Source organism: Uloborus diversus, chromosome 6 (genome assembly GCF_026930045.1).
Source record: "Uloborus diversus isolate 005 chromosome 6, Udiv.v.3.1, whole genome shotgun sequence".
In the NCBI taxonomy this organism is placed as follows: domain Eukaryota; kingdom Metazoa; phylum Arthropoda; class Arachnida; order Araneae; family Uloboridae; genus Uloborus; species Uloborus diversus.
In genome coordinates, this window is record NC_072736.1 from 106,090,362 (window position 1) to 106,109,041 (window position 18,680).

The following is an 18,680-nucleotide window of genomic DNA, read 5'->3' on the forward strand; positions in this document are numbered from 1 at the left end:
CCTAGAAATTCGCTTAAAGTATTTTAAAAATATGTTTGAAAACATTTGCGATTTTAGCTATTTTTGAGAATATTGATCAGGTACTAGAAAGTAGTATGGGTACACGGGAAAGTAGGCTCGTCTAGTTCTAGACAGAAGTTCTTGTTAAAATATAGCTCTCCAATTTCCAACACGTAAATGTGGACCAGATACCTTTAGAATTCCTTAAATTGCCGAATTTTGAAAATACTAAACGAAAAGCAATTGCTAAGCGAATAGGATAAAAATGTTCTAAAGTATAATCTGGTTGGTTTGCGCAATGAGAAAAAAAACCCTCACACATGAGTTGCGTTCGAAAGCAGTTCTTCGGTTACACCGCATGGCTGGTTAGGTTATCGTTATGACGTCACTGGTATTTTTCTGGTGAGCTCGGCAGAACAGCTTTTTTTTCCGAACATTCGTGGTTACAGCCCGGTTAGTTTTAGTTCAGCAGTAGATGACGCTCCAATCAAAGAGAGCATAATTTCAAATACGATAGAATTAGCGAAAAAAATATTATGTGACCTTGATAACCACGTCGAGATCGTGGTGAGAATGGGTGAAAACGGTTGCAACCGGGTCCACCGCCAGAGAGTGACCACCTACATTTCCGAACGCTGGCAGGTGACGTCAAAGAATAGCTGTTTGCCGTTTCTGAATGCTTGCGGTGGTACTGGTGCGACCATTCCCTGTTTCCAAACGTATCCGTGATTTTTTAAGAATAAAGCAGAGAGCAAAATTACAGAAAAAACTTCGTTTTGAGGCACTTACCTGTGCATTTAGTATTGTCTGACGTTAAATCGTAGCCTGTTGGACAGATACAAGAAAAACTTCCTATAGTATTCATACATCTTCCGTTTTGACACAACGTAGAGTTCTTGCATTCATCTATGTCTAAGAATTAAACAGACAATTTTGAAGATCAGAACACATGATTCCTCTAATCATTTAAATTATTACAAGTTCTTATGCCTTTTCAGCTAAGCTTGCAATTTTCCGCAATTTGACAAATTACAAAATCCACACACAAAAAACACGAGAACTTTTTTTATATTAGTCTCAACTATAAATTGATAATTAAGATTAAAATTTTTAATTTTAAAAATTCCACGAAATATTAAAATAAGCAAGATAATGGTGCTTTCTCAATTGAAATACTGCGTCTTTCCTCCGTAAAAATTTTAAAATTCTTCATATATTAATTAAATGTTATTTTTGATAAAATTTCGTTTTTTTTTGTCAACGGTTCTCAATTTAGCGAGTGTAGCAACTGAAAGAAAACAGTTTTCTTTGCATAACTTCAACGTTCTTCTGAAATTAAGAAAAAAACTGTTTGAGTTTTTTTGTTGAAAATTTGCGCTTTAAAGACATTTGCTTTTCCCAAAGTTCCAAAAACTAAAGTTATCGACGAAGTTCTGAACAATAAGAAAATAAAATAAAAACAATTCAAGAAAAAAGGAGTCTGTTAAACGAGGTTCCGGTCAAAAGAGATTCGAATAATTAAAGAGTTCAACTGTATTAGAAAATGATTTCATACTATGACATGTTACTAATTTTATAACATAGGGATCATGAGGACTGCAGAAAAAGAAACGGAAGCTCATAATACTTCTAAGCTAGATAAATTTGCTACTTACCAACACACTTCTTATCGTTATTACTTCCTCTGTAGCCTCTGTTGCATTCGCAGCGGTAAGACGAGGGGGTGTTAATGCAGCGTCCATTTTCACACAAATCGGGACGTAAGTCACATTCATTGATATCTGGCGTCGAACTAGCTTTGCACAACTGATTATGAGCATCTAGAAAACATTAAAATTCATCCTAGATACATGTAATGGTGTAACGAAACTTTAAAAAATATATTTTTAAAATCCAATTATAATAAAATTATTGCAAGCAGCTTTATACTAGAGTAGGATAATATTCAACCTAGCGGCAGTGTGAAGGCTATGCAGATCCTAATCGTTGCATTGTGACGCGACGCTGCCAGGTTAGGTTTGTCCTTAACTATAGAAGTTATTGAAAGTTCTGCGCTATCCAGCTTTTTGTGTTAAAAGTGGTTTATTCTTATTCACTCTAAAAACATGAAATAAAACCGAGATGAAACCGATTTTTAGCCAAAAAATAGGCACCGTACGATTGTTTAAAAAATAAAAAAATTGTAAAAAAAAGTCATATCAAAAGAAAATATGAAAAAGGAATTTTTAAGATGATTTTACATTTAACAAAAATATATTCAAACTTCTGGCGATGAATTTAAAATGAATCAGGAAAGTTTTCATTAAAAGATCTTTTTTTTTTTCAAAAATGAAAAACCCTAACCATTTTTTTTTGTAGATATGAGAAGAACTATTCAAGCACCTCTGTGACAAGATTAAATAAATTTTTAGACGTATACTCATGAATGTTTAAAAACTTCAACGCGAACCACCCTTTTTTTGTCTGAAAGTTGCATTGTCTGGATCAAAGAACCGAATAATTTGCTTAATCTCTGCAATCATTTTCACATAGGTTTTCCTTCCAGAATATTTCAACGCTGTTTTCGTAAGTTACCAAACAACAACTTAAAAAAAAAAAAAAAAAATATATATATATATATATATATATATATATATATATATATATATATATATATATATATATATATATATATATATAAACTGAAAAAAAAGAAAAAAAATTTAATGATTAAATTTTTTTTTTAAAACGACGATCTTTTTTACGATTACTGATACTTCCGGAGATTTTTTTTACAATTTGTTAATATTTTGCATGAAAAATACATTAAATAATTTGAACCATTTCACGGAAAAACGGACTTTTGTCCCGCATATCACAGCTCATATACTTCATCAAAACTAATAATTTAAAAGGATTTTCAACAAAATTTTGTTGCTTAAAAACTCACGAACGCGAGCGTGGTACCTTAAGCAGTGTGATTTCTGAAGAAATAACAAACATATGTCCATTTTTTTTTAAGAAAAAAAAAAGAAAAAAAAATTTATGACCTTTTAAAATCATTATTTTTTGATTTAATATATGAGCTTTCACCGCGAAACAAAATGGCGGATTTTTCGTGGCATTGGCTGCTTTCTTTTGGTTTTCTCTAGAGATTACAAGGAATATAGTCTTAGTATTATAATGCAGTGTACGGAGTCGAATATCTGTGAAATGTAAGGGATTTAGGAATTTTTCGCGTATATTCGTATCGATAAAATCATAGAACCGAATGATGAAAACTTATTTCAATTTCAGTTGTTGTTTGATTGTTGAGGAGCATTGTACACATGTTAACACTTACCGGATCCAGGCAGAGGACACGTTTCACAGGGTTGGTCGCCCCATCCAGTACCCATATTCACTCCACAGCAACATTCCACTTTAGTGAGGCGTACAGCCAGAGGATTGCGGCACTGGCCATTGACCATGTTGATGTAACAATAAGCTTGACGGGTATCTGAAATAATGAGGAAAAAAAGAGAGAGAATTATATACCAGAACACGTTATGAAGCTGGATAACTTGTAGCTTTATACCGTAGTTTCTATCTTCAATATTGCGAAGTGGGGCAGTACCAAGTTTGCTGATCTCCCGCTGATTTAAAAAAATGTTTTTAGCTACCTGTGTGAAGATAGATCCAGCGCTTACGTGAGGTTGTGTACCTGCAGTTCGGCCAAATCCATTACAGACTGATGAGCATAAATAGGGACGAAACTGCGGTCTCTGTCTGCTATAGCTGAGCTGTTCAGTATTGCTTTCAATTCTGCGTTAGCGATATTTATTACAGGGCCCCCTTTCAGTTTTGCCAAATTTAGAAAATATGTCAATAAAATAAGTTTTAATCTCGCCCCAAGCCCCATTGCGGAGTTACATCTCGTGTTTCTTATGTGGGACTATGGCCCCGGCAACGGACGGAAAATTGTAACTTTATAGCTTGTATGTGGTAATTCAGAGTTTCTGAATAGCCAGCGTTGGTAAAACCTTGCATGTGGCAATAGGATAGGAATTTCGTCAATTGATGATGAAATACCAAAGTTTTTATTTTGGATTGCACTCGTTTATTTGGATTTCTTGCGAGCTAGGTTTTTTTGAAACATAATAGATGTTCATGAATTTGCCTCAACAAAGTTTTCCTACTTCCTTTCCCCATTTAAGATAAATACGGAGCAATCCCAATCAGAAGTCTTCTAAGAAGATAATTAACAGCCTGGGTGTTCCGAATCAAAAATAGCTAATGTAGGCTCCACCCTACTTCTTTTTACGCATATTAAATAATCGATGTTTTGTATCGTCTCAAAAGAATGGATGCATGTACTCACGTACTCGCGTTAGAAGTAAAAAAATTTCAAAATTTTTTTTTTCTGAAACAGTACTGCCAAAAACATTCTGAAATTTAGATTTTTTGTCTTAATTTTGACTTATTTTCTCTCTTAACAAATAATACTAAACGACCTTCAGTCATTGTTTGCATTTTTACAAGTGACTTCACAAGTGAGCAAATAGCAAGGGTTTCCAGATTAAAGTTTCAGGACACTGCCAAACTTCGCTAAATGAATATGTTATTTAACTAACGATTCTTGTTCCGCTAATAAATTGCTCGAGGTGAAAAAATCATTTAATATGCGATATCTTGCCAGAAAAGACATCCCCGCGCTCAGATTCAGGATGGCTTTCATCACTTGTGGCGTCACACTATGAAACATTTTGGTTTAAAAATCAAACATTAAAAAAATTAATTAAAAATTAAATATTGGGGAAATAAAAGTATTTTCTGGGTCCGTGTTATTATTAGTTTTTTAAATTATTATTCTATCAACTAGAAAGTCGCCCGTTAAGGTATGACGGATGAAAATTGCTTCTACTCTTCTACATTTAAACGAAGCAATTGCCTGTTTGGTGATATTTTGATGGTTGAAATTTTAATCATAACTCCAGTGGATTAACCCTAAAATCCAGTGGATAGCGTTAATTTTTAATCACTTTTTTGATTCTTCATTTTCCTAAAATGACTGTTTTACCAGTAAAACAGTTAAGTTACTGGATCGAGTACAGCCTTGTCAAAATAAATCCTTTCCCTGCATGTTAAACATTACCTAAACAAATTATCATGTCGTGGCGCGAGTTTCATTGTTGAAACTGGGGAGGGGGGGGGGGGTTACTCGATCATTGGCTATTATTTATATGAGGATTTCAGTGACTAAAGAAACACTTTTGACTGAAGGGCACATCCCCATTTTAATGAATCTGGTTTATAGGTGTTTCTTCCCCAATAGTTTATTAAACTTTATTATCAAATAACTGTTTTATCACAATATATATATAAATGCTCATCAAAAGTGATTTTCTTCTTGCTCTATTTACAGATAATACATTTAAAATATTTTTAAATCAATAATAAGAGCCAAAATAAAAGCTCTTTTCGCAAAAATGATTAATTTGGTTATTTTAACGAATAAAGTTATAAAACTCACAGCATAGAGCTTCCGTTGTCTAATGAATAGGAAATCATCTATGTTTATCGATGGTACAATACAAAGCTTCTATCGCGCTAGCGCAAAATATTATGATAACTCACAAAGGAAAGCGAAATGCATCGTCCATCAAAACTTTGCTTTCGTATTCAAAGAAATTCAAATCTCTTGCTGAAAATTTCCAACCTAATACATATCTACGACCGTAGCAAAAGACAGAGATTCAGATGAATAATTAATGGAGCATTCATTATTAGATTCCTTTCCACAGTCTTCTGCATTTAGAAGCACAACGGTTTCCATGGAGAAACGAAATTTGCATCCCTAATCCATGTCCTTGATGTTCACATGAAAATTACGCTTGCAGGGAAGTTCGCAATTGGATAATATTAGCGATACATGAGCCACTTTACATACCGTTGCAGTTCACATGTTTAAAGTGTGTTTTAAAAACAAATATTGTGCTAGAGTTAGGGCGAAATATGTAAACACTCTGATAAAAGGGATTAAAACCTGTTTACAAAGTTAAGTGACTTCAAAACTGTTCATAACAATGGTTTTCTAAGAAGTTCTCTTTTCATCGTCACGTCTTTAGTCAATTAAGTACAGGAGCGGATGCAGGTCATGGGGATCATACCCCCCCCCCCTAAATTATCCACCTACATTGTTTTTAAATACCGGGTGATCAAAAAGTCAGTATAAATTTGAAACATTAATAACTCACGGAATAATGTAGATAGAGAGGTAAAAATTGACACACATGATTGAAATAACATGGGGTTTTATTAGAACCAAAACAAAAAATAGTTCAAAAAATTTCCGACGGATTGTGCTGGACAGCAAAACGTCAGTGATTGCGCATGAAAATCGTGTATAAAAGGGGCTGCCATGAGAGAGAGAATCAGTTGCACATTGAGCATTCCCTGTAAAGAACATCATCTTTGCTTTGTCTTAATTTGTTATGCTAATTATGGCTTTTCTTATCGGATGAAGCACCATTTGTCGGACATTTTTTGAACTATTTTTTGTTTTGGTAATATAACCCATGTCATTTCAAGCATGTGTGTCAATTTTTACCTCTCTATCTACATTATTCCGTGATTTATTAATGTTTCAAATTTATAATGACTTTTTGATCACTCGGTATTTCAAGTATAAAATGTAAACGATTATGGTACATTTTTCAATTTATTAACTAACTTTAAAAGAAAATAATTGGGATGATACTTTCTTTCATTGTTTATGTAATTATTTACCAACGTTTATGCCTTACTAGGTGCCCTATTTCTGATCGATTGGGTACCTTTTATTTACACTCAATCAGTTTGAAAAATTTTCCGCACCCAAATCCCTAGACTCTACAGCATGACCTAAAATGATAGTCTGTGTCCGAATCTGATCAAGTCATTCTGTACTTTCTATTACAACATAAACAATGCGTGTGTGCGTTAAATGAATGAACGTTTTAATGCACAAAAATTACAAATTACTGCAAACACGTGTTTAGGGGTTACAAGGAACCCCTTTTTCAATGCAAAGAAGTGTGAGCTTTTAAATGAAAAGTCTTCCGAGGAAAACTATCCTTCGTCATTTACTTCATTGTTTGCTAGCAGAAGTCACAAATGTTCCAAAAATCCAGATATGATTCAAGTCTTCGCACTCTTGCGACCACGAATGTTCTTTTTCTTTGCAGCAGAGGAGATTGGAGATATTAAATGTGGACTATCTTGTTTGGACATCGAAGTTCGATCATTTGGCCGTTGGTAGAGGATAATGAAATCTCTCAAGTCCAAAAGAGGACTATCCCATTTATGTTTCATCCAGCAATTCAATTTTATGGTTACTAAACCATTACTAAGAAAACAAATATTTTAAAGCAAAGGCCCTGAAAAAAAGCTTATATAATCTACTTTGTTTTGAGCTGGAAACCACTTACTCTACAGAATAACTTGGATAGAAATTAACTTGCACAGACGTCGAAAAGTAATGAGTTCTTCAAAAGTAAGTTCTTCTTAAAAAACCGTTCTTATCAAAGCATGTGCGTCAACAGACAAGGTTATTCGCTCACAACCCTTTTGCAATTTCCTAATGATCCATTTGGTGCCATTCTCATGACTGCACACCACCCCCTTCCCCAGTTTTCAGTTGGTAGCCAGTACTTAGACTCTATCCCGTTTTTGGATCACTTCCTTTTCTGCAAGAAAGCAATCTGAGCTTCATAAATCGAACATGACTGCTTTATGCAAACCCAAGCACGATCTGAAGGAGGTAATCCGCAATCCTAACACTTCATTTGCACTGTCTTATCTACATTTATTGCGCAAAATCGATATAGTAAAATATCTACTCACAGGTTGTCTTTCTACGCTATTTAATTGACAATGCTTAGTTTTTGGAATTTCTGAAAGAACTTTATTATCGTTTGAGAAGCATAGGTGAGGACGGGAAGATCTGAAAAGGATAAAAGTCGTCATTTTAAAGAGGAAAGGTTAACAAATGGATGATTCCTACTGGTGAGTTAGTTGTTTGGGTACGTTGTATGCGCTCAGTCTGATTTTCAAGCAGTTTATGTTAAATATAAAGACAAGAATAAATGCTACGAAAATACACATTTTCCAATTATAGTCCGATCGCGAAAAGTTGAGCTTTTGTTCCGCCCCGTTTCAGAATTGTCCATTTTCGTGAGGAGCGACATGGAGAGAAAAGTTGGAACGGAATTTGCAAGTGCGTCATTGGTGGTTCTATAAATTGAATACATCTTGGAATTTAAGAAAATAGCCGAAGAGGTAAAACATTTTAATTTTGTGCTGTCAAGGCAGTTGTCTCATTGGACAGATCACATCCTACTTAAGTGGAGGTCTTGGTTTTACTTCTTTCAGTAGCCATTGGTCAGAGATAACAACGCCTCCAATAATTAATTTCAATTGAAAACTGACTCGAGTAAGGTTGCAATAATGAACGCAAGGCTTATTATTTTTACTTTTTCGCCAACTCAACGCAGTTATTGCCGCAGCTTAAATCTTTCAGGTCTAAATAATCACAAAAAATATATATATTAGGAGTAAATTTTGTTTCATATCGCCAAAATGTTGCTAATATCCAAAATATGGCACGCGTCCTTTCTTCCTTCGCTACCTACTTTAAGGAATGGACCCGTTTTCTTAAATGATTGACAAGGGTCATTTGTTCGTGGTCGGACTATACTATTTTTTTGTGCGAGTAAACGTCTTCTTTTCTTATCCGATATTTAAAATGAAGTACCGTTTTAGTCAAAAAGTTTTGCATAAAAAGACAATCCTGAACAAAGTTTGCATTGGATAATGGGGAAGCAGAAAAGAGGGAAAAAAAATGAATGAAATAATTTCTTGCTGTGTTTTCCCACCACTTCCATTTCTCTCACTCATAAGACGCAAACTGCAAGCTAATTTTTTGTAAATTTCCATAACATTAAACAAATCGAACTCAAGATATGCGACCTGGAATAAATTTGCACACAGGAAGAATCAGAAATCTTTCATCCAGAATTGATTAAATCTAAATGCAATTTTACTTTTCAATTCATGCCGAAAGCTCAAAACGGATTTTGAAGGTTTGTTTGACTTTCCATTATTCCGACTCGTTTTATTTCGGAAAATGGCATCGGACATCGAAGCTGCATTCGCTACCCTGTCAGCGACACCTTCTAATTTGCATCAAAGGCACACAAAGGGCTCATTCTTGTGATGCAGATTACGTCTTGATCGTCGCTCTCCAGGCTCAGCGTAAATGCAGATGCGGAGCGTCCGACCACAGATGAAAGGACCATTTCATTAATAATTCATTCGGACTACTTAGTCCCGTCCTGGTTGTCTCGTAAAAATCGATGCGGAATTTGACGCACATCGCCTGTCACCAGATAGACGTTCCATTAGGATTATCTTATCACTGTCGCTAAATGGACGACTCTGGTTTTAAAAAGGGTGATAATTTAAATAGTGATGGTACAGTTTTTCTCTCTCTCTCTCTCTCTCTATATATATATATATATATATATATATATATATATATTATATATATATATATATATATATATATATATATATATATATGTGGGATGCCGAGCTACTGGTAATAACTATGAAAATGCTGGTATTCACTTATAAAACTACTCATTGATGACATCATTTTAGCTACTAAACATTTAATGATAACTAAACTACACATAACTAATATTTACAAAAATGATTACAATGCAGAAGTGCAGCCGTCTTGCTGCTCGTCTTAAACCACGTCTTACGTCTTTCGTCTCCTCAAAGTTATTCACTAATCAAAAAGTTTTACCGCCCTTGGCGCTGTTCGTTTTGTCGCCGGACTCTACGTCGTCATCTCTTGGCGAGTTTTACATGCAAGAAAGCTAAAATGTATGAAGGGCTGTGCAAGTGTACCAGGGTGTACCAGAGTCGGCACCACAAGTTCGGCCGTCCTGCACTCGACTGGACCTCCAGGCGAACCTGAAAATATAGTAAGCAAAAAAAAAACAAAAACAAAACAACAATTAAACTAAAATTAAATTGGTTGCAAAAGTTTTTCGTCTTCAAAAGTTCAGTCTTTGATTTTGCTCGTCCCAAAATTTTTCGTCTTCACAAAAATGTTCGTCTGCAAATGAAAACTGTCCGTCTTTAAAAATATTTCGTCTTTAAAATTTTTTCTTCGTCCTCGTCTTTAAAAAAAATTCGTCTTCGTCTTTAAAAAATATCGTCTTTGTCTTTAAAAAATATCGTCTTCGTCTTTAAAAAACATCGTCTTCGTCTTAAAAAAAATATCGTCTTCGTCTTTAAAAAATATCGTCTTCGTCTTTAAAAAATATCGTCTTCATCTTTAAAAAATATCGTCTTCGTCTTTAAAAAATTTCACTTTCGTCTTTTAAAAAAAAGAACTTCGTCGTCGTGCGTTTCGTCTTTTATCATTTGCTTCGTCTTTCTTTCGTCATTTGTGTTTTCTTTCATTTTTTTCGTCTTCTTTTGGTATTCGTTTTTCGTCTTTAAATTGAAAGTATGGACAGTTGGTTACAAAAAGTCGGTGTTCTTTTCTTCTATTTTTTACACTTCTTTGCTTCTTTTAATCTTTTTTTTTTTAATTAACATTCCGAAAAGTTGTTCCATGGTTTAAGGAATTCTGCGCATGTTGATGTGCAGTTTGGTCCTTCGTGAGTTCCTTCTTTGATGACATCAAACGTATTTCCTCCTTTCACCTTCGTTATTCTGTACGGGCCTAGGTACTTCGGTTTAAGTTTTAGGTGAGGTCCAAATTGCGTTCTTTTGATGGCGACCAAATCGTTAACTTCGTAAGGCTTCGGTTTTTTCCTTCGTAAATTGTATGTCTTCTTGTTTTCTTCCTGAATTTTAAAAATTTGTTCCTTCGCATGTTTTCTCATATCTTCTCTTTGGGCTTCAAAACTGGCTTGAAATTCAACTTCAATCATTTCTTTCAGCTTTTCAAGTCCTGCAATCTTCATCTTCGTTCCAAAAAGTAATTCAAATGGAGTTTTATCAATGCTTCTTTGATATGTTGAGTTAATGGCTTGTTGCAGTTTATTCGTGTGCTTGTACCATTGAGTAGGGTTTTCCAAGGACAATTTAGAAAGAATTGCAATAATTGTTTGATTAATTCGTTCGACTTGACCATTTGCTCTTGGTAATCCTGTCGTTATAAAATGATGATTAATGCCTTCTTTTGCGCAGTAATCAGCAAATTCGCTAGAAGTAAATGCTGGTCCTTTATCCGAGATTATTTGTGAAGGGTTTCCAAATACAGTCTTTTGAAGCTCTAATTTGGCTATGGTTTCAGCAGACGTTGTTGTTTTTGTTGGGTAGATCCATACAAACTTAGTAAAGGCGTCAACTACAACAAAAATGTGTTTGTAATTTTTGTTAGTACTCTCTAAGGGTCCAATGTGGTCAACATGATACGTTTTCAGTGGGACGTCTTCTTTATGCAATGGATGCAAAAGACCTTCTTTTTTTCCCTTTTTATGATTCAGAAGTATACAATGGACACAATTTCCTATTATTTTTTCTATTTTCTGTCTTAGTTTTGGGATAAAATAATATTCTTCTATTTCCTTTTCAGTATACTTGATACCTGAGTGACTTTTCTCGTGCGCATTTCTTATTATCTCTGTTTGCATATTCTCTGGCACAACCACTAATTCTTTACCTTCAACAGATTTATATAATATTCCATTTCTATCACAATAATCTTCATAATCTGAAATTTTAAGTAATTCCTTAATAGTTTTAATTTCAGTATCTTTATCTTGAGCTGATTTCAGCTGTGGCAACAAATTATCGACTGAAATGCAAAACACGTCGATAGGGGAGCGGCTGAGAGCGTCAACATGTGGCATCTTGCTTCCAGGACGATGTTCAATGTCATAATTAAATTCCTGTAGTAACAAAGCCCAACGAGCTACACGGGTACATAAGTCTCGTTTTGACAACGTTTTCTCAAACGCGGCGCAATCGGTTACAATTTTGAAATGGATACCCAAAAGGTAAACACGGAACTTCTTTATCCCTTCGATGACGGCTAGGGCCTCAAGTTCATAACTAGAATATTTCTTTTCGGCATCAGTCGTTTTTCTACTCATGAAATAGGTTGGATGAAAATTCTTTTCATTCGGTGGTTTTTGCATTAAAATTGCAGAATACCCTTCTAGGCTAGCGTCCGTATGAAGTTCAGTCTCAAATTTAGGGTTGTAGATTCCCAAAACAGGTGTGTCAGCTAACAACATTTTTAATTGGTTGAACGCATGTTTTTCTTCGACTCCAAAATGAAATTTTCGATCCTTTTTCAAGAGATCGCTTAACGGCCTAGCTATTATGGAATATTTCGGGATAAACTTCCTAAAATATCCTGTTAAACCTAAAAAGCTTTGAACCTTTTTCAAATTAGTCGGCTCTGGAAAATTAAGAACTGCTTTAGTTTTTAAAGTAGATGGGAAAATATTTCCACCCTCGATTACATGTCCTAAAAAATCAATACGTTTTTTCAAGAAATGGGACTTCTTAAAATTGACTTCAAGTCCGTATTCGCTTGCAGTTTTTAAGACCAGTTCAAGCCGTTCAATACCTTCTTCGGGAGAAGAAGACAAAATGATTATATCATCCATATAAGGCAAAACAATACCCTTATTAATTAATTCTCGAAAAATAGTGTTGATATATCTTGTAAAGACCGCCGGAGAGTTACATAATCCGAAAGGGACTTGGCAAAATTGGTATTGTCCTTCATGCGTTACAAATGACGTATATCTTCTGCTCTCTTCACTTACATTTACATGAAAAAAAGCGTTTTTGAGGTCAATAGTACTAAAAATATTGGAGCCCTGCAGTCTATCCAAAATATCTTCAATTAGTGGAAGGGGAAATCGATCTTTTACTATAACCTTATTTAGTTTTCTATAATCAATGCATACGCGCGGTGTCCCATCTTTCTTTTTTACAATAACCACTGGACTGCAATACTCAGAGGAACTGGGTTCCACTACACCTTCTTTTAACCATTCGGCAACCTGAGCTTCGACGATCATTTTTTCTGAGAATGCCAACCTACGGGGATGATGAGATATAGGTACGTCATTTTTTACCAAAATTTTTAACTCAACATTAGTGGTTTTAATTTTTTGAGGCACATAGTTGGAAATCAATGTATTTACTTTAGATCTTAAATCATGAGGAATATCAGGGGAAATATTCATTTCAACTTCTTCAGCACATACATTAATTGGCAAGACAGATAAAACATCATAATGTTCTGCATCTTTGGGTTTAGCTTGAATCGTAACACCATTATCATCAATTATTGTTATTCCTTGCATCAAAACATTTAGTCCGATAATTACATCGCAAGCCATTATTTCGTTATTCACCATAACTACATCTGCTTTACATTTAAAATTGTCAATTTGAATATCACTCTCAAAAACTCCAACTGGTTTTACTTGACATTTACCGAATCCTGACAAAACGGTATTTAAAGGAAGTAATTGAAATCGCTCACCAAGAGAATTCAATTTCTTAAAAACTGATTCCCGGATTAATGTGGCTTGTGACCCTGAATCGACAATAGCATTTTTTACCACTGAGTTACCAATTTTTACTTCTTTAATTAAATTTTTCTTCTTTGGAACATTTAAATGAGCAACGTCTGGTTTCTTATTAGGGCAATTAGAAGCTTTGTGCCCAAAATTTTCGCACTGAAAACATTTAAGCCCCTTATCCTTGTGTACACAATTTTTTGAAATGTGGTTTTTCAAACCGCAATTGTAACAAATTTTTTCTCTGTAGTTTTCCTTGTTGGTGTTATATCGCGTCTTCTCATTATTTTGTTCATAGTGCATCTTATTTTTATTGTTTAAATCTCTTTTGAAATTGGAAGTATACCCACTCTTTTTTAAGCGATCATCATTTGACATTTTTTGCTTGGTTCTGTCGAAAGGTTTCTCATTTCTAGCCAAATCATTTTTCATTACTTCGTATACTTTGAGTTTTTCTTTAAAATCATTTATATCGCGCGCTCCATAAAGAATTGTTTTATTTTCCGGTTTATCTTGAATTCCCTTTATTACATAACTGATAAGAGATATGTCATCAATACGTCCAGAAAGAGCCAATTGTTTCATCTTTAAAAAATATTCTTGCGTAGTCTCAGAATGTCGCATTTTACGCTCGCTCATTAAACTATGAATCGAAGCCGAATTAACTTGTGTGGAATATTCGCTGATTAGCGCTTTCTTTAATTTTTCATAAGAATTAATATTTTGTTCGGTGTTGATAAATAATGCGGCATTTCCTCCAAAACAGCGTTTAGCAAAAATAAATTTTTGAACTTCAGTAAGGTTAAATAACTTAGAAACACTTTCAAAAGTTTCTACCCAAGAAGAAATGTTCTCATGCGGTTCTGCATTAAATTTCGGCAGGGAGTGTTCAATATCAGAATAATGTAAAAGATAGCTCGTAGCCAAAACATTGCCTGAATCGGAATAATTAATTACAGGCGGCGGTGCTACTTTGTTTTCAATTCCAACAGATAAATCGTCACTAATAACTTCCTCGTTCTGACCGGACTGCTGATGATCCGAGAATGAGTCATCTTCTGAGTGGGAATGTTGTTCGTCAAGCTTTGACAGTTCCCCAATATCTGTCAGAAAGGAGAGAATGCTTTTTGCCAACTCAGATTTATTTCCTTCCAAGGGAATGTTCAACAAATTTGCAATAGTTATTATTTCGTTAAGAGAAAAATTTTTCTCAATGTCTTTTAATTTATTTTTGAATTCATCTGATTCTGAGTTGTATTCAAATCCCGTAAAATTTCTTAAGCGCTTTCTATTGGAACTATCCCCGTTATCAGAAAATATAAAACGGTGGAGAAGCACTATTTTTTCTCGCTTAAAGTTTCTGAGCGCAAAGTCAATGTTTTTAATCTCTTTCAACTGCATATTTGAAGAAAATAAATTCACTCACCCCTTTTCCGGATGCTTGAAATCAGATTATCCAACAGAGAATTTCAGATAGTTCACAAGGCACAGTCACATTTCACTCAGTTCTTTCTCTCTCTTTTTTTTTCGGAAACAGTATCAATTAGTTTTCCGGTTAATCACACTTGCAAACATTATACTCCAAAAGAATTTTGGTGTAGGCGTTCCTCATATCGATCCTTAATCCCACTTCTGAATTTTTTGTGGGATGCCGAGCTACTGGTAATAACTATGAAAATGCTGGTATTCACTTATAAAACTACTCATTGATGACATCATTTTAGCTACTAAACATTTAATGATAACTAAACTACACATAACTAATATTTACAAAAATGATTACAATGCAGAAGTGCAGCCGTCTTGCTGCTCGTCTTAAACCACGTCTTACGTCTTTCGTCTCCTCAAAGTTATTCACTAATCAAAAAGTTTTACCGCCCTTGGCGCTGTTCGTTTTGTCGCCGGACTCTACGTCGTCATCTCTTGGCGAGTTTTACATGCAAGAAAGCTAAAATGTATGAAGGGCTGTGCAAGTGTACCAGGGTGTACCAGAGTCGGCACCACATATATATATATATATATATATATATATATATATATATATATACGAAGTACATTTTCATGTATGAAAACAAGTTTCCAATCTTTCCATTTATTATATTATGTTTTACTATAAATATTAATACATACAGAGTAACATTTCGTTTATCAATCTCTCGATTAAACGTCTTTAACATTTATGCGTGGTTTTTATAAAGTCCCGATTCATTTTCTGTTCATTTTAATGCAATAACGTTAATAAGAATATTAGGTTATATGTTGTTTTCCCCTTCCTGGAAATTTGAAAAAGTTCTTACTCCCTCTTCCTTGGTTTCTATTGAAGAAGGAGTTATCTCATGCATGGAAGGTCAAGTGAGGGGGAGGAGCGTAATAAGATAATAACTTGCAACTATCCAAACCAACATAATTTGTCCTTAAGAAAAGGAAAGAAATAATAATTTTCACTCTGTTTAGATTTAGCATCAAAAAACATAAATAAAAAAATTAGGTAGTCATGGGACTGCCGGCAGAAGTGAAAATTTAAAACTACAAAATAAATTTGGTATGTTTGTGTGCGCGCGCGTTTATGTGTTTAATTTTCATTTAAAACTAATTGTAGTTTTTAAAATTAAAATTTTATAATTTGTTGATTCAAAATATCAGCTACAGTCTAATTTTTACGTTTATCAGCATTCCGAGCATCAATTATATGCATTTTGGTTGGTGTATTTCAGTTTGTTTATAAAGTAAATATTGATGCAAACACAAGAAATTTGAAATTAAGGATTTGAGAACACAGGATTTTAAAATAAATATTTAGTTTGTGTATTCAGTTTTATATGCACAAAAAATACATTTATCTCATCTCAAAAAATACCCAACGCGCCTAAAGAAGTTTTCACTTCAAAAACATTATAGTGTAAGGGTGAGGATCGAACTCATGATCGGCAGCTTTTGAGAGAGACGCGCTCCTGCTCTTCGTAATCCTGAAGGAAAAAATCGCGCTTAATATGGAGCAAAGAGAAGCCGCGCATGCCCTGTGTTCCAAGTGTTGGTGAGGTGACGGCTTTTCGGTGTCGTAAAATGGATGTTTTTTCCCCACCTCAAAACTGCTCAACACGCCTAAAAAAGTTTTCAACTTAAAAAAAAATCATGTTTATGCACGTAAAGAAGAGCAGTCGATAATATTTAATTTGAGTGAAAGAATTAAATTGGTCACGCAGCAAAGATGAGAATCGAGTGAAAATTCCAGCCCAAAAAATGTAGAATTTAATTAAAATACTTTATACAGTTTGAAATTTTAACAGAATGAAAATCCGTGCTTCCCTTGAAGAAAAAAAAAAAACTATGTGCTATAGATCCAATAAATGAAAATCATCCTCCATAACAAAGAAGAAATATTTTCATTGAACACTCCAGTTAAGTATGGATCAGCTGAATATCGCACGCTTATATTCTTTCCAAAAAGAATCACAGCTTTAATTCAACTTATTTATTCACGAAAAAACGCATTTTCACTCAGATTCCAATTTTGTTAAAAAGCAATGCCACACAAGTGACAACTTTTAAAAAAGTACTTTTTTCACTAATTTTACTGGAATAGTTTTATAAACTATTATCTGCGTTCCCGAAGTTGCACAGTCTTCCGCGAAAAATGAAAACGAGGTCATGTGGCACATGTTCAACCCTCAGGCGCGAAAAAAAAGAGGAATAATTTAGGGCAAAACTTCTCTTCAAAAAAATGATTTCAGTTCCTAGAAAACCTCATTGTAGTAAGGACATTAGTTCCTAAGTATTGTCCGTCGAATAAGACATCAGTCTCTAAAGGAAATAGGACAACAGTTTTAAAATAAAGTCAGCCCCGCCTTTAAAAATCCCAATCCTATCAAAATTTGCTGTGTGGGCTACCTCAATTGTAACAGTATCTTGACGGGGAGAGAAACTGAGGTAGCTTGACTCATGCCTAAAACTTTCCACTGAAAAAATATAGTCAAACTCGTGACATTAAAATGAAGACAAAATTTTGAAATATCGTCAACAGAACCTATGAACAAGGAGGGCTAAAACCATTAAGATGAACTCCCAGAAGTTCATTACTAAACCAACCTCAGTTCAAAAAAAAAAAAAAAAAAAAACTCATCAACGCGTGAGCAACAATCATTAAAAGCTACAATTAGATTGAGGATAATATTTCATAAATAAAATCAACGTTCCGTCAAAAACTTTGGTCAGAATAAAGACAACAGTTCCTGAAAAATCCAAGTAGAATAAGAAGTCCCCAAAACTTCCCTATACAAAAAGAAAAAAACTTTCCTGAAAGTTCCTTATTGAAATAAGGAAATCTTTCTCTATAAGCTCCTGTAAGAATAAGGGTAACAATTTTCCAATAACGTCAACTGTTGCTTTAAAAATCTCTAAATGGATAGAGAAAACAGTTCCGAATTAAAATTATGTTGTAAGATTCCGGGCTGTTGTGCCGTGGTCTGTGTGTTGTTACTCCAAACGTTTCGGCCGCATCTGCGGCGGCCATCTTCAGTGTTAACGTGGTCGAAGCTTCGAGGGAAGAGACTTCCTAGCAACTAATACAGATATCGAAATGTTGTCCATATTTATGTGAGAAGAGCTAGCTCTCCCTTCGTTTTGGACCAGGATTGGCTACTGGGTGACCGTCGCTGCTTCTGGTTGGGTAAAGGTATCTCTAGGGATAATCCGTCTAAGTGCAGCATGCCAGAGATTGTTGATTTCAATTCCTTCTTCCTTTATGATAAAATTGTTGGGATGTTTGAAAATTTCGATCGTTTCTCTGTTTAATCTGGCGTAATAGTGGGAAGTCCTTGAAAGCATTTTGGTTTCTTTGAATTTAATGTCATGGGTGCCATCACCAAAAGTGTGTGCCGCGACAAAAAGGAAGAAGTAATAAAAATCAACAAACTCTGGCATGTTGCACTTAGACAGATTATCCCGAGAGATACCTTTAGTAAACCAGAAACAGCGACGGACGCTCAGCAACAAATCCCCAACCAGAATGAAGAAAACTCGAGTTTCAGCAGACCAGAAACAATGATGAACGATCATCAGCCAATCCTGGCCCAAAACGAAGGGAGAGCTAGCTCTTCTCACATAAATATGGAC

The 18,680-nt window shown here is 34.5% G+C and overlaps 1 protein-coding gene across 1 annotated transcript in view; it reads right to left on the reverse strand.

Moving 5' to 3' along the window:
* The window catches only part of LOC129224910 (fibrillin-2-like), a 201,630-nt gene that overhangs the window by 116,153 nt on the left and 66,797 nt on the right, over nucleotides 1-18,680 (reverse strand). Inside the window, exons 7-9 of the mRNA XM_054859456.1 lie at nucleotides 3,323-3,478; nucleotides 1,656-1,820; nucleotides 790-912 (exon numbers count right to left, since the gene is read on the reverse strand). Coding sequence (XP_054715431.1) covers nucleotides 790-912; nucleotides 1,656-1,820; nucleotides 3,323-3,478 — 444 coding nt within the window. The remainder of the gene's footprint in view (nucleotides 1-789; nucleotides 913-1,655; nucleotides 1,821-3,322; nucleotides 3,479-18,680) is intronic.